At 39.2% G+C, this 15,624-nt stretch overlaps 1 protein-coding gene across 4 annotated transcripts in view; it reads left to right on the top strand.

Moving 5' to 3' along the window:
* The window catches only part of TXNRD1 (thioredoxin reductase 1), a 48,842-nt gene that overhangs the window by 13,251 nt on the left and 19,967 nt on the right, over positions 1-15,624 (top strand). For all 4 annotated transcript variants that reach the window (XM_017804800.1, XM_017804801.1, XM_017804802.1 and 1 more), the window contains 6 exons: positions 7,805-7,911; positions 10,027-10,149; positions 13,865-13,937; positions 14,052-14,171; positions 14,937-15,079; positions 15,208-15,323. In XM_017804800.1, the coding sequence (XP_017660289.1) occupies positions 10,057-10,149; positions 13,865-13,937; positions 14,052-14,171; positions 14,937-15,079; positions 15,208-15,323 (545 nt within the window). In that variant the 5' untranslated portion in view covers positions 7,805-7,911; positions 10,027-10,056. The remainder of the gene's footprint in view (positions 1-7,804; positions 7,912-10,026; positions 10,150-13,864; positions 13,938-14,051; positions 14,172-14,936; positions 15,080-15,207; positions 15,324-15,624) is intronic.

The raw sequence follows: 15,624 nt of genomic DNA, 5'->3' as shown, positions 1-15,624 counted from the left end.
CACACGCTCGCTGATGGGCCTGCAAAGTTACAGTAGACGTGGAATGAAATTTGGGCTGGATTCTGCAAAGGGATTTAATAAAGTAGTGTTAAATTAATTGTTCCTCATTGCTAGTGCTAGTCTGAGAGCCCCTGAATGCAGCATAACTGTGAGGTGGAATAACAGGGGATCCACTTTGGTGGTCCTAGTTCTGTACTGGAGTACAAACACCAACAGTGATTAAGTTGCATTAACATTTACATGTGGTGAGTGTCTGAGTAAGGAGGCCCCAAATATTTTTACTTTTGCAGTATTTCCTGGAAATGCCTTGACCATATAATTTACATGTGAGCTGCTCAGGTAACAATAACAGATGTGTCATAGAACTCTTTATGGAGAAGAGTAGAGTAGACTCAAATGCTTAATGTGGCTTTATGCCCAGGTACTTCCTCTGCCCTTGTTAATAGTTATGCCATCCCCTTGATTTCCGCTGTGAACGGAAACAGTGCTTGGCCCTCAACAATGTATGGTACTTGTCTTCTTTTTTCCAGTCCTTTTTTATGGTTTCTCTATTTTCAAAACTCTACTGCTTGTTCCTATCTGAAAGTTGTTCCTTCATTAAGCTCATCTTGGACACCCTTTGGTAGGGTGTCTTGTTATTGTTTGGTTTGTGCCTGTAGAAAACAAACCAAATACCAGATAGAATCATGCACATTATGCCAAATTTGTAACTCATTATCCTTTTTCTTTATCACTGCTATCTCCTGAGAATGTTCTATCTTCGATGTCTTGCCTATTTTTGATACCTGCCTGTTGCAATGCAACTGCCTTCCAGTTTGTAGTATCTTGACTCATTTTTTTCCAGTGCTTGGTTATTTTTTCCTCATTCCTACTTTTCAGTACCTTCCATTTTGAATGTGGTGTCACATTGTAGGTCTTCATCACAGAACTTGATTATATTTGATGGCCTCTCTTTTTCCTTATCTTCAGTTTGGTTTTACCCTCTATTTTTCTTCCAAAAAGCTCACAGCTGTTGCTTTTCTTAGCATATTGCCTTTTCTATCTGTACCCTTTGTGCCTTATACTGTTGAGTATGTAGTTGGACTCATTTATGGTAAACCCTGTAGAGTTGTGTGACCTCCTGTAATTTTTTGGCTCTTACAACCCTATCTGACCCAGCACTTTCATTTGCATAAAAGAGATATAAATGCAAAGGGAGGAAGTAAGTAAAGCATGCAAATACTTTTATTTCCATAGAAAATAGTGGTAGGTTAGTCTAGTTATAGCTTTTCTTAAGAATCTGCTAATGAACTGGTTTTGCATAGTGAACCGAGATAGCGTCTCATTTAATCTTCTGTTCTAGTGAAGTTGCCTGTTTTGCTTGTCAAGTCAGCTGCTCGGGGAAGAAAGTGCTGTTTGACATGGTCACTTCACCTGTGTCCTGACCTTGCATCCCCAGTAGAGTGAGAAGGAAACTCTCCACTTCCTTATCTCCTCCGCTGTATGCACAGCCTGACACAAAGCAAGCACGTCTCTGTAATTCTGGCTTACGAGTGTAACATGTTTGTTGTTTTACACCCAGCTTTCACAACCGTTTCCAGCCAGAGCTTTGTTAGAGCCTGTGTGCATCAGATTGGTTATGTCATATCACTTAGATGGAAATAGAGTTTGCAGGGCAGTGACCTGTTAGACTGTGCTGCTTCACTCACCTCACAGAAATGCTGTGTCATTGCTTGCTGGGCTGCTACAAGAAGGATTAAATTGTTCTGCCCAAGTCCTTTTGTTTTTCAGAGACAAGAATTTTGATTACTCTGAATTGCAATAAGTGGGGTTTCTTTCCCCCACCTATTAAAAAAGAAAAAAAATTACAGTTTTTTGAGCCAAATATCTAAGTACTTTCCATGGTATAGTATAGTACCTCCTTAAACTACATGCCCTTTCTGGGACATCACCTACAAATAACTTTTTTTCCTTTAACAATGTTCACTTTTAATACTGGCTTTTTTGACAATTAACCTGATTTTGTGTGAGCTGTTTTCCACCATATTTTTTATGTTCTCCATGACTCAAATGCAAGCTTGATTACAAAGAGGTGTGTGGGATTGAATTAAATGGCTTTAGTTGTGGTTGAGACAATAAAGGCATGGCTGGGGGCAGTAGGGATAATGAATGGCACCGGCACCTGGGAGATCCTGTTCCAGCCCTGCTGAGTATTGTTTTACCTCTCTGAGCCTCAGGTGCCACTCTTGAATAAGTGTGGCTGGTGATGCTTCCTCCTGTCAGAGAGTTGTTTATTTACTGACCAAGAAAAAAAAAAAAGAGGTAGCATGAGAGTATTAATCACAGTTTGTGGGAGCCACAGGTTTATGTTGGCCACACATTGGAATTTCAAGAAGAAAAGTCAGGAAGCTCAGCTTTTTCAGGTCATCTCAAATAAAGAGTGAGCCAGTATGGATGACACTGTGAGCATGATACACCTACAGGTAGTCATACCAGAAATCAGCTTCCTTTGCTTTGATTTGGATTAGACAAAGCTTTATACTAATATAGGTAAATCCAAAAGCAACAGTGACTTTTGAAGGGAATAGACAAAAATCCATATTAAAATTACCAGTATTATAAGATTATATTTTCCATAATGATTGCATATAAATAATTAAATGAGATGTTGTAGCTTTTAGCACAGTTCCAGGGGCAGAGAAGCTTTATCTTAAGTTTTTCAAAGCCTAGTTAATTTAGTTCACAATGAAATAAAGTGGAAGATGGAAGTGGTCAAAAACACATAATTAATTGAGGATTGCTTTTCTTTTACTGAGAAAGACATAATCTGAAATTTACCATTTTAAAACTTATATAGCTTGTTCTGTTAGAGCTAACAGAGTTTGTATTGGAGATGTTCTAGAAATACGTGAGACCAGCATGTGATGTTATGCTCACAGAAAACATCCCTGTTCATGCTAATTAGAGCAACCTGGCTAATTCCTGTATGGTTTGCTGTAAACAATTACATAAGAAATGAGGAATGGCTGAAGACTTTCAAGGGCAAGTACCCACTGTCTGATACTGCTCAGGACTTTGGTGTCAGAGAGCACTACTGAGAAAGTCTGTGAGAAAGCCCAGGTCTTGTTGGACCTGGGGTTTAAAGTTCCAAACTTATTATAGCAGAAACATGTCTTCCAGGGCTTTTCATAAAAAAAAACAAAGAGTACAACTGAACTGTTGAAATCAGTGAAGTAAAGTACTTTTTCATATCACACGGATACTTAAAAAAGCAAAAGAAAAACAAATGCCTGGAAGGAGGAATTACTACTTCTGCTAGGAACTAGGAACTGAAACCAGTTTCAGAAGCCCTTTTGCAGACTATCAGGATGTGACAGGTATGAACTTGAGTGGCTGGTTGTTAGAGGCTGAGAAGTAGGTATTTTAGTGTTGAGTTTCTTGCCTTGGGTTAACAGCTCTTCACATTCTTCTGGGCTTTCAAAGGTGGTAGATTACAGCCTTCAAAACACAGTGCTGACCTATCTTGAGTGAAAAGCAGATTGGATGATGTTGCTGAGTCAGTCCCCAGATGTTCATTAGAAAACTGAGCTGAAAAGGGTGAATTTTGTCATTTAAGGGCTTTGTTTGAGTGGGAACTTTTCTGTTGTATATAGAGAGCTTTGAATCAGGCCCTCAGATAGATGTCACTTGAAAGTTAGTATTTTGTTTTATCTGGCATTCATCATTCCTCTATCAGTATTTTTTCTTTGGCTTGTCTTGGTTTTGTAATTCCTGCCCTGCTCTGTAGAGATTAGATTAACAGTTCTCAGTAGATTTTTATTGTCCTTTGAGAAAACAGTGCTGTTAAGCTTTTTGCCATTTTCTGCCTTTTTCATATGTTAACTGCATTTATTTTGCTGAGAATGATGAGGGGTTATTTCTCCTCTGCCTTAGAGAACTGAACACTTAGGTTGCCAAGCTCCCAAAAGAAAGTTTGTATCTACATGTTTTGCTACTTTATGGAAATTATTTTAAGGGCCTTTTATACTCAAATAGTTGTGGTGAAGAAAGAATTTATGTTTTGAAGAAAGAGATGGGTGTTTTGGAGTAATACTGTGTACTACAGTCAGGATTCTGCTAACAGAAATCTGTGACAAAGTAGACTCCCTGCTTCAAGTAGATGGAAAGTTCAGTTATTCCACATTATGCCTTGATCATGATCTCATTCAACCTATCTGTTAAATGGGAGAAGTTTTAAGCCTTTAGATATGAAAAACATATTAACAAGAATACAATTAAAATCAAAGGACTTTGCAGCAACACACTGAATAAATATAAGCAAAAACAGTTCGAAGAACTTCTGATTTCTTAGGAAAATGCACTTTACTCTTTTGCTTGTCAGTCTTGAAGCTTGCTAGGTTTCGGATTTGAGAATGTCGTAATTTAAGCCCAACTGGCAGCTCAGCCCCACACAGCTGCTCACTCCCTCCTCCCTGGTGGGATGGGAGAGAGAATCGGAAGTGTGAATGTGAGAAAACTCGTGTATGAGATAAAGGCAGTTTAATAGGTAAAGCAAAAGGCGTGCATGCCAGCAAAGCCCTAGGCTTCAATTTTTTCTCAGTTTTGTCAGATCAGCTGATCGCAAGGCATCCTGTCAGTGAGGATTTGTGATATGATCCAGGCTGGAGGTGTGTATTTTAAAGGCTTGTTTTTTTTCCCCTTGTCATCTGAATGATGTAATGGCTCTGTTCCCACCAATACCAAATGTTTGAGGTTACGCAAAGGAGGAGGTAGTGACCTGTGTTGACAGTGCAGAGATGAGCAAACCTAGAAGAGGGAAAACCTGAAAATTTCTCAACCTGAAAGGTTCACTTAGACATAAGGTAAATGTTCATCGTTGTATGAAATGACCTGTACTTCTCAGATGCCTGAAGAAAGGGCTGTAAAGCGAGTTACATGCTTATTTGGTAACATTACAAATTTAAAGTCATCTTCTGAACTATTGGAGTAGGGGCAGCTATTTTTAAAATTATAGTTTGTCAAAAATGTGAAGTTTATTGTTTTTGATAATATTCTTCTGTGTGATACAGAAAATCTAGGTAAATAAGTGAAGACTTTTGCCTTGAAGTGCCACTTCCAGATCTTCACAGTGAGTAGTTGAAGCATGAGTGCTTTCCATGAGTCTCCACATCCTGCCTCAGCAGCCCATGGGATCTCTGGTTGTACATTTCTGCAGAATAAGGTGGTTCTTATCCTGCAGCAGTTCTGCTTATGAGATTACACAACCAACAGTCAAAAGTTCAGAGGCCTCAGTACCAGGAAGGACTTTGGTTTGTGTGGAAGCTCACTCCCAATAAGGAAGGATATGGATTAAAAATACCATAGTTGCTTCACTGCGTTTTTTTCCCCTCTGCTCGAGAAGTGAGGCTTAAAAGGTGGGGTTTTTTCTGGTTCAACAAGCCACTGAGCAAAACTGGCAGTTCTGCTGCTACTAGCGAGGGAAATGCTGCTGCCCCCTCTTCGTCCCTGCCAATCTGTACGGATGTGCCTTCTGCCTGGGACCAGCTGTGGTGCTTACAGGATCCTTCCATGGGCTGGCTGAGCTTGTTGGACTGGTGGGAAACTGTCCACAACTTTTCTTCTCCTGGGTTAATTTTCTCCTGGGTTAGTGAGTTGATTTATCTCATGCAAAGGTCTGATGTCTGCCAGGGCTGGTGCAAAGTATGCAGACAGCAGGAAGAAAAAAACAGTGTGGTGGAAGAGAATAGACTTGTCCCATTTGATAGTATTGATTTGTGAGATCAGTTCACACATGAAGGAGCACTTGGAGGGTCATAAGGTAGGTAGCACTCAACAGCCACCATCTAGATTGGGACTAACAAAAAACAAAGATGGTGGTGGCACTGGGCAAGAGCCTCACTGGATCTTCCTTTGGTTGCTGTGAGTTGCTACAGACTTGCTGAAGTAACACTGATACTCATCGGGCAAAGAGAGTCGTCCTCATCCTCACCACTACATCTCAGAGAGTTACTCAGAGAGTTACCGTGATTCAGGTTCCCCTTATCAGTCTCACTCTGCAAAAGGTGTCCGCTGATTCATTTTTTGATTGATTGATTCACAAGGATCATAGGTTATTGTAATTGCTGTTAAAGGATGGAATTTTATGGAGAGCAAGCAGGTGACTCACAGAGCACTTTCTGCTTTGTCATCCTACCTGTGGCAGGTTGCCCAAACCAACAAGGGAGAGGCCCCCAGCAGCAGAGGCAGCCAACATACAGAGTCTTTCAAGTCTCTGCCAGAGGTTATGGTTGCCTTTGGGTTTTGGGGCTATTGCTAAAGCTTTGCACCTCTGGCACAGATCTACCCGAAAATAATTAGAGATGTTTATATAAATGCCTGTGTTGTCTAATGACTAGATTTTTATCTCACTGAAGATACGGTTTTAGGTGAACATTCCTGAGGTTGTTCAAACTTGTTGTAAGAATAAAGTATTCCTTCAGTTGCTTCAGATATACCCTGAACTGTAATTTGATAATATATTGAAGCAAAAAATTATCCCTTGTGAAGTTTGTGAAGTTATTCTTTGTGAAGGCTGTTCAAAACCTGTGTTCTTGCTTTTGTCTTTTTACATTTGTATGTTCCCCAACTAGAAAAGGAAAAGTATTATCCATCACTAATATTACTATTAACTATTACATAACAATTCTGATCCTTAAATCCCTTTACCACCATCAGCAAAGTAATGTTCCCAATACCTTTGTGAGATAAAGGAATTCTATCACCAAGTTTCATAGAAGAAATCAGAGATGACAAGGTTATAAACCAATTTTCAATGACTGCCTTTTTCGTTTGTGTCTCTGTGTGTGAATGCTTTTCAGGTTTGTGGGCTCAGTGCCCAAGGAATGTATACATAGCATTCAGTATGGCTGTTTCTCTAAGTATGGGCACGTGTCAGAGTTTGCTAATTAATGCTGGTTGTGCAGTGCAAAGTACGTGATTAAGTACAAACAAGTGTGTACTGACCCATTTATTGGAAATTAAGCTTAACATAACTCAGTTCTGTGCAGGAAGGTAGAGCTAATAATGGATTCCAATCAAGTATTAGATTTTCCCTTGTTGTCTTTTTTGATGCCACATCAAATAAAGTTTCACCATGTGTAAATATGTTATTTTTTTCCTTTTCACTAATATGCTTAAACTTTAAATTGGATATATATATATATATATATGTATATATATATATTTAAAATCAGTTATGACCAGTGGGCAAGCTGATCTTTTTCAGACTTTGGAATATGTTTATTTAGAGGATTTCATAGTCTGAGCGGTACCATGTGTCAGAAATTACTAGGGAGTGGGGGGAAGAAATTGCATGGAAAAAAACAATTATATCAATACTTTGAACTGAAAGAAGTTTTCAAACAACTAATTGCAGGAGAAAGATAAAAACCTGTAATTCAGAGCACATCAGAATAAGAATGTCACTTTCTGGGCAAGAAAGCTGAAAAATCATAATTTTCCTTTAAAACTGAAGTTTCAGGCTTAGCCACAGCAAACATGATTTCCTTGCTTTGTTACAAGCATATTGTTAGATTGGCAGAAAGTACTGAAATCTCAGCCAACTCTCATATGGGATTTTATTCAAGAGAAAAATATTGCAAGTCATCCTAACGTTGCAAATGACTCATAGGCTGCCTTAGGAAACGCTGCCCTGGGACAGGCATGCCGCTGATGAGGAAGCAATGAGGCTGCCAGGCCACTCCCCCAGACAATTTCCCTGGAGGAGCACAGCCTTCATAAAGGACGTTTCTCCAGACAATATGTTATTTTACTCTTTATTTCACAGAGGGAGCCCCAAAGCTGCGAGAAGGGCAGCGCGAAGTAGCAGCAGAAACTTCACGGCCAGTTTTTGTACAGGAGAAGCCGATAGGAGATCATGAGAAAACTTTAAAGGTAGGGGGAGATAAATTTTTAAGTCTATAATTTAGTTTTGCCATTGGAAAATAATCAGCGTGTAGGCTTTCTTGTAAAAATTGCAGTTCATGGAAGAAGAATGGAGGAGATCCGTTCCCAGGATGGATCATGGTCATGAACAAGTTCCCCTGGTAAATGGGACATAGAGCTTGTCAAGATCCTGGCTGCTTTGGAGCGAGGTTCTAGGAGGTGGCTTCAGAGGGAGGTTGTAATCTACTTTGTCTGATCTCAACTTTTAGTATGTTTTCATACAGAATTATTGTGAAGAAGTAATGAAAGGGGAACCAAACAGGAGGGAATAAAAGCTGAAGATTCTTAATCCATGTGAAAACATAAAACATTTTTCAAAAGTAGCATTATATAAGTAGTGATCTAATAAAATTTCATGAGTAGTTTTTGTAGTTTCTTTGCATGCATCATAAAGATACCGTTCTTGGTAGCTGGGTTTGATGACTGTGTAGGAGTTAGTCCGCCCTTAGGCTTCACACCATTCTGTTGCCACTAAGGAAACAAGAAGTTGTGCTTTGGTAAAGAAAGGCACCCTTTCTCTAGTTTTACATCCTTAAATAGAAATAAAGTGAAGCTGCATATCATAGTACAATATATGCCCCTTTTCCACTGTTACTCTGATTGCAGTAGGAAGTTTGAGCCTGGCTAATGGCTGTGTTAGAAAAATAGTAATAAGGGAACCAGGTGCAAAGTACATTTAGTGTTAGGGGTGAATGTTGGGATTGCAGAGAGGAGGAAAAAGAACGAGGTGTTTTTGGTTGCCTTCACAGCAGCCACAGGTGGTTTCTAGGTTTCGTTTCTACTGTTAACAGGCTTATGAAATACTATTAAAATCTAACTTTCTACAGGCAGATGCACAGTCTGAATTTCTGCTGACATTGCTGTGTAATTTTTCTGAGGGATAGGGGACTTTTGTCAGTGATATCTCTGCTGGCAGCCATCAGTAGAGTAGACATAGTTATAGAGAGGGACTAATGAAACCTCAGAGAAAGGTGACAGTAGAATGGTTTGAGTACGGAGGGCTGCTTAATGCAAAATGAAATTAAAATGAAAAGAAAAGGGAAACTTCTTTGGGCTTTTTTCTTTCCTTTGATTTGCCACTACTATTCCAGTAGTACTGAACCAAGTCCTATCTAGTCAGGCGCATGGAAACACTTGAATAAAAGTGAGCAGATTCATAAAGTGACAAAGCATGAGTTTCTTAATTTTTGGTCTTTAAAGTTTTTCCATGACTTTTGTTGATACTGATTTACATCAGCTGAGTCAATCCTGATCTTGTCCTGGATTTGAGAGTCATTTCAGAATTTTCTCAGCAACTCCAAAGGCATGAAGGTTTGAAGCCCTGATAATCTGCAGCTTCATGAATTAAGTACAAAGGCTCATTTTAGAAAGAGAGTGCTATGATCTTTGTGGCATACAGCTGTCAAAATGCATTTTGGGATTTATGGATTGTTTTTCTGTGGTAGTAGCTGTGATAAAAAAAAAATCTCTTGTGAAACCATAGTGGCCATACTTGATCCTTTTGATGCCGAAGTTAAAGCGCTAAACTGGAGCAATAATATACACATACATGTTACAAAAATGTAGTTTTCAGAAATTTTTTTCTGAATTCAGTTCTGTTCATTCTGTTGGCAAGGCTGGGAATTGCTGTGGATCGTTTCAATGTTGTAGAGGGTTGTATTTTCTTACTAATATATGCAAGAGGAGGGGAAAAACACTAATTAGTAAAGTCCAGGGCAGATGAAAAGAATAAAATAAATTAATGGAAAGCTTATGTCAGCAGTTATGTATCTCATCCTGGAGTGCAGTATGAGGAGGCACTGTGATTGTATTTTCATGGAAAACTAAGCTCTGCAAGGAAACTCAACAAACAAGAAAATTCATAGTTCAGTATTTAACAGGTACTGAGCTATTCAAGGATGGATTAAGAACTTGAAATTAAAAAAAGATAATTACAAGCAGAACTCAGAGAATTCAGATGCAATTATATTCTCTTATCACAATATTTGCTGCTGAAAATACTAATTTTTGAATGCTGCAGTAATGTTTCAATATTCCCTAATACTTTTTTTTTCCTCTGTTCAGACACATAAGGAAGATAAGCCTCAGAAACCGATGGAAATGAATGGGCTCGCGCCGGTGCCAGACTCCTATGACTATGATCTCATTGTCATTGGTGGAGGCTCAGGTGGTCTGGCAGCTGCCAAGGTATGAGAGGGAAAATACAGATTCTTATTTTCCTTGTAAGTAGGTGGGTGACATCCTCAGTGTCTTGGATCTGGGTATCTTTAAGACACTGTAGGGGCATAACATTTCTGCCTGATCAGTGATATTTGTTTTGAGGTTACTGCCAGATATACAATGTTCTTTTCTTTTTGTTCTGAAGAAGAAAAACATAAAAATCTCATGCTACACTCCCTAGTAGAATGAGACTTGGTTCCCACTAATGGGTGATAATGCTGCTGGAAAACAGCAGGTAGATACCTTAATCGTGTTTTTTAGCAGTTGAATTAAAACCTAACTCATAAATGAAAAGGTTTTTAAAATTATTTAAAATTAACATCAGGAGGCATCTAGTTTTATACAAAAGTACTACCTCTTCAGAAATAGTTGTGTATCTTGTTTTAAGTCTTGAAAATGGAGGAGATTTTGTGATTTGTGAGCTTATATAGTTGCATAAATGGAGATTTTGCCTAGACTTAGGCAGAGTTAGGGTCTTGCCCTTGTGGTGGTGGGTTGACCCAGTACAACTCTTCATTTCGAGGGTCTGGTATTTCCTTCCTGTAGCCAGATAAATTATGGGGTTTGTTTAGGATATTGCTTTTAGAGGCATATCTACAATTAATTAAAAGAATCCACAGTGGTACAAAATATACCAGCTCTTAGAATTGTCATTGTCCCAAATATTTGAAACTTGCTGAAATTTAATGTAGGCCAGTAGCTCTCCTTCACATCAGTAGTCAGGCACATTTGGATTCTTCTGGCTTTAGTAAGATTAACTATTTATAAGTGAATTGAGAATTCCTAGAAATAAAAGTGTTTTGTTGTGCAAGACCTGGAGCTGGATTATTCCTCTAAACAGAAGGGATCTCTTTTGTTCTCAGAAAGTGGAGAGGTCATTTAAGAGTGAAAGAAAATAAGGAGAAAATATTTCAGCATGACACTGGTTTCACACTGAACCTTGGTCCCTTTAAAGTACTTCTGTTATAATGGAATTGTGCAGGGCTGAGTTGTGGATTGTACATCCATAACTTATTTTGGTAGTTTACTGCTTTCCTATCAGTAGAGACACTATTGTCATGGCATAGGATTGAAAGTAAGATCTACAAAAATTCTGAGAATCACAAAGAGAAGCAAACACTGGTTTTCAGAGGATGAGGATGAACAGAAGAGAGTAACAAGAGTAAAATGGAGCTTCCAGTAATGCAAAAACAGTTTTCAGTAATAAAAAGCCATCTGTTAAGTTTCCATAAGGAGACTGGCTGCTTTGTTGTATACATGTGCTATGTTGTGAAGCTACAGCAGTGATGTTTGTTGCATCATTTTTCAGTTGTGTGACAAAAAACGTGGCAGCTGGGAAGATAAATTGCCTTATTCCTTCAAGTCGGTGTATATTGATTCTTACTGTTTTCAAATGATTGTAGAGTAGAGCAGAAGATGGTAGATCAATGAAGTCATCAGTAGTTATCAGTAGTAAAGTGTATTTCATATCAGTTTGATGAAGTTGAAAAGAAACCTTTAAAAAATTTAAAAAAAGCTTTTAGAAAAAAAGCTTTAAAAAACCCAAACCAAAACAGAAAAAATCCCCAGCTACAGAGCTCTTATACCAAGTTCCAGATATCTACAATCACGTTTGCAGTAGTTTAACTAGATTGGCTAAATGTGTGCCTTTCACTACTACACATGCAGCTTTGTGTGCACTTCTTCCTCTCTCTGTTGTGCTCAGAGCTTGTTAATTTGGAGGCACGTCTCCACAGTGAGTGCAAACGCTGCCAAGTTGACTTTGTGCAACCCAACTGCAGGTTCAGACCAAGGCGCCAGGCCCCTACTGTCAGTTCACACAGAACACCTCCAGCCATAAGCAGCCTTGCTGTGTTTGTGGGGCACTGCACTGAGCACAGCAGGGTTTGAAAGCCTACAGGGCAGGTTTTGTGGCTGTGCACATCACTCTGCAGAAGTGGTTATATCTGTTTGTGATCTCTGCTGAAGTAGCAGTGGAATGCTCTGCTGTATTACATGAGTATACAGCTGAGTGTGAGCTTGGGAATCCATGCCTTCTACTTAGTTAACACTAGTAAAGCTGTTTTGAGTGGTGTTTAAGAGTTGTCATTGTAGAGAAGCTTTAATGACACATCTCAGTCCCTAAGCACCTTCCTGAGGAACCTTCTCAGAGGTACTACTAATGGATAGAAATTAACTTCTTGGCCAACCTAGATCTTTATTGGAAGTGGAAATCCATTACCTCAGTATTTTCCAAAGGTGTCTACAGACCGCGTTGTTTGAATTATCATTTGCATTTTGCATGAAGTAAGATCCATTTAAAATTGAAATTCTTATTGTCAACTATTTGGTTTAACAAGTATTACTGGTAACATAAGGCTGAAGACTGTCCAGCTCCTCCCAAATAAAACCCAAGGCCTTTGAGTAATACCCTGTGCCTATAGTTGTTATTGCTTACATGTCTAAGAACTCATCATGTGATGCTGCACAGTTGTGGTTACTCCAAGTAGCAAAGTTATGTTGCTGGATCTCATGGGGGGAGCCTGTCATTGTTATTTCTCATCTACACAGGGCTTACTTATGTGTTTCTCCGTGGTAGCAGTTTTTGCTGTGGATTTTTGCCTTTTTCTTAAAAAGCATGAAGGAAGCAATGGAATCAGTATAGAAAATTCAGTTCTCAGTGTCATTTACAGTCATTGATTTGCTAATGAAACCTCTCAGGAGAAATATAGAATTGTAGAAACATTAAGTTTGGAAAAGACCTCCAAGATCATCAAGTCCAGCCTTTGTCTGAGTACCACCATACCCACAAACCAAATCACCAAGCACCATGATTATGACTCCACTACTTTCCTGGGCAGCCTGCTGAATGCTTAACCACTCTTTCAGTGAAGAAATGTTTCCTAATATCCAACCTGAACCTCCCTTGCTGCAACTTGAGGTCGTTTCCCCTTGTCCTGTCACTAGTTGCCTGGAAGAAGAGGCTGACCCCCACCTCACCCCAACCTCCTTTGAGGTAGTTGTAGGGAGCAATAAGGTTCCCCCTGAGCCTCCTTTTTCCCAGACTAAACAGCCCCAGCTCCTCAGTCATTCCTCATTGGGCTTATCTTTGTTCATCCTGACGGTGAAGTCAGCTTGCTGCAGGTCACGTCACCCGAAAGAACAAGAGCTGAGCCTGACAACTACAGATTGTGCTCAAAATCAAGTGTCCCTTCTCCTACAAGAAAAGCATTTGAATTAAGCACAGTTTTCATGCTTGGCCGTGTGACTGCTTATGTCATGGTGTGATGTGGTTTCAAACAAATGTTGGAGAAACCATCTTTGAAGGGAAAACTGGATTAATTAGGAATTCGTTAAGTATGTTAAAAGTAAATGGGCATGTTGGAAAATAGTCTGAACAAACTGACAGGATGGAAAAGAGAAGAGGAGGGTGGACTCCTAGAATCTTCTGTGTATCAGCTGGTACCATGCTGTACTGTAGCAGGATGAATGCCTTTCTTTTTTTTCCCCTTTCATCTTCTTTTTCCTGCTGAATGCACAGATGAATTCAGAAGGTTAATGACTGTCTGTCTGTTCCCTTGCAAATCATTCATTGTAACTTAATTAAAAGTCACAAAGCTTTTCAGCAATGCATGATGTTATCATATACTCCAAATTTAACCTCTAATATTTAGATATGGGTCTTATTTAATTTGTTTTGCAGGAGGCTGCCAAATATGAAAAGAAAGTGATGGTACTGGACTTTGTCAAGCCCACACCTCAGGGAAACTCATGGGGTAAATTTCCTTTCATTGCAAACCTGTTATAAAGGAGCTTTATTCAGACTCTGACTCTCATCTTTCAGATCTGCCACACTGATGTGAAAACCATATTCTGTTCCTTTCTCTCAGGTCTTGGAGGAACATGTGTAAATGTGGGCTGTATACCTAAAAAATTGATGCACCAGGCTGCTTTACTTGGACAAGCCTTGCAAGATTCACGCAAATTTGGATGGCAGTTTACAGAAGAAGGTAAAGAAGGACACTTTATTCATTTTTGTCATTTGCACCAAAAATCCTGAGGTTGTTCTCACAATCAAGTGCTTGTTGCACTAAAGCATGTCTGCTTTTAACAATATGGAGCAACTACAGAGAGATTACACATAAACTTCAGTGCTTTTCAAGTCTAAAGCCATGGAGCTTTTTGTCTTCCAACTTCTCATCTCTTTATTAATAGCTTCTGATCATGTTAGTAATTGATAAGATTGTTGTGTGAATAAAAGCAGTAAGGTTCTGCTTCATTTCTGAAAGTACCACAAAGTCTAAGGGAATACCCCAGAATATCCTTGTTAGAAACTTCATATAGTTTCAAGCAAAGATTTCCTTGAGTCTCTGTCAGTACTATGTAAGAAGATGAATTTTGCTTTATATTGACTCCAATGTGCATGGTTATAGGACTGTGATTTATTTAGGATATAATGCTGTAGTGGGGAACATCTCTCAGAGATGCAAAGTCCTCATTTGTCACCTTCTCAAAGCATCTGCCAATATAATACTCTCGATAATGCAGTAAGTCTGAATTTTCTATGTTTTAAGTCATATCAGTTCCACTGTGACCTCTCACGTTGTCTATGCTGATGTAATTATTTGGATTTCAGTAGAGTTACCCTGGAATAAAAAAGGAGTAAATTAAAGGTGACTGGGTCATAAAAGAAATCTGACTGAGAATACAAGTTTCGCTATGGAAAAAGAAAATCTCAAACTGAAAGATGAACTTTCCTCTTTTGTTTCTGACAGTCAAACACAACTGGATGACTATGACAGAATCTGTTCAGAATTACATTGGTTCACTGAACTGGGGCTATCGGGTTGCACTGAGAGATAACAAAGTCACATATGAGAATGCCTATGGAGAATTTGTCGGGCCACACACAATTAAGGTACTCCCTAGCCTTGTTTGCTGTGTCTTCCTACAGTACATTCTGAATAGAGATGCTTTTCAAACAGACTAATTTTTCCCATGGCAGGAGTGTGAAACGCTCACTTTGGATTAATACTTTGTCTGTAGGCAACGAACAAAAGAGGAGTTGAGAAGCTGTACACGGCTGAGAGATTTCTCATTGCCACTGGTGAACGACCACGCTACCTGGGTATACCTGGAGACAAGGAATACTGCATTAGCAGGTAAAAACAGAGAGGAATATGAAGTCATTCCTTGTGTGTAAGAAGCATGAACAGTGCTGCTTGGTTGCTGGTTTTCTTCCCTACGTAAATTTTTGTTAGGGAAAAGTAGGGGTAGGAGAATATCTATAGACAGACTTTAAGGTGCCAAAAACATTGGTGTCTAGTAGACACCACAGGACTGTGAGTGGCTAGCTAGGATGGTTCTGTTCCTGACTAGTAACAGCAGTAACCGAGAATGTCTGAAGCCGTGTGTGTTAGTCATAAAACGAATTCGTTGTCTCTACCCCAGTTACCAGTGCAC

This window comes from Lepidothrix coronata, unplaced genomic scaffold (genome assembly GCF_001604755.1).
Source record: "Lepidothrix coronata isolate B3197 unplaced genomic scaffold, Lepidothrix_coronata-1.0 Scaffold10, whole genome shotgun sequence".
NCBI lineage: Eukaryota > Metazoa > Chordata > Aves > Passeriformes > Pipridae > Lepidothrix > Lepidothrix coronata.
Note: the sequence above shows the minus strand (reverse complement) of the source record. Positions and strands in the feature narration are given on the sequence as shown.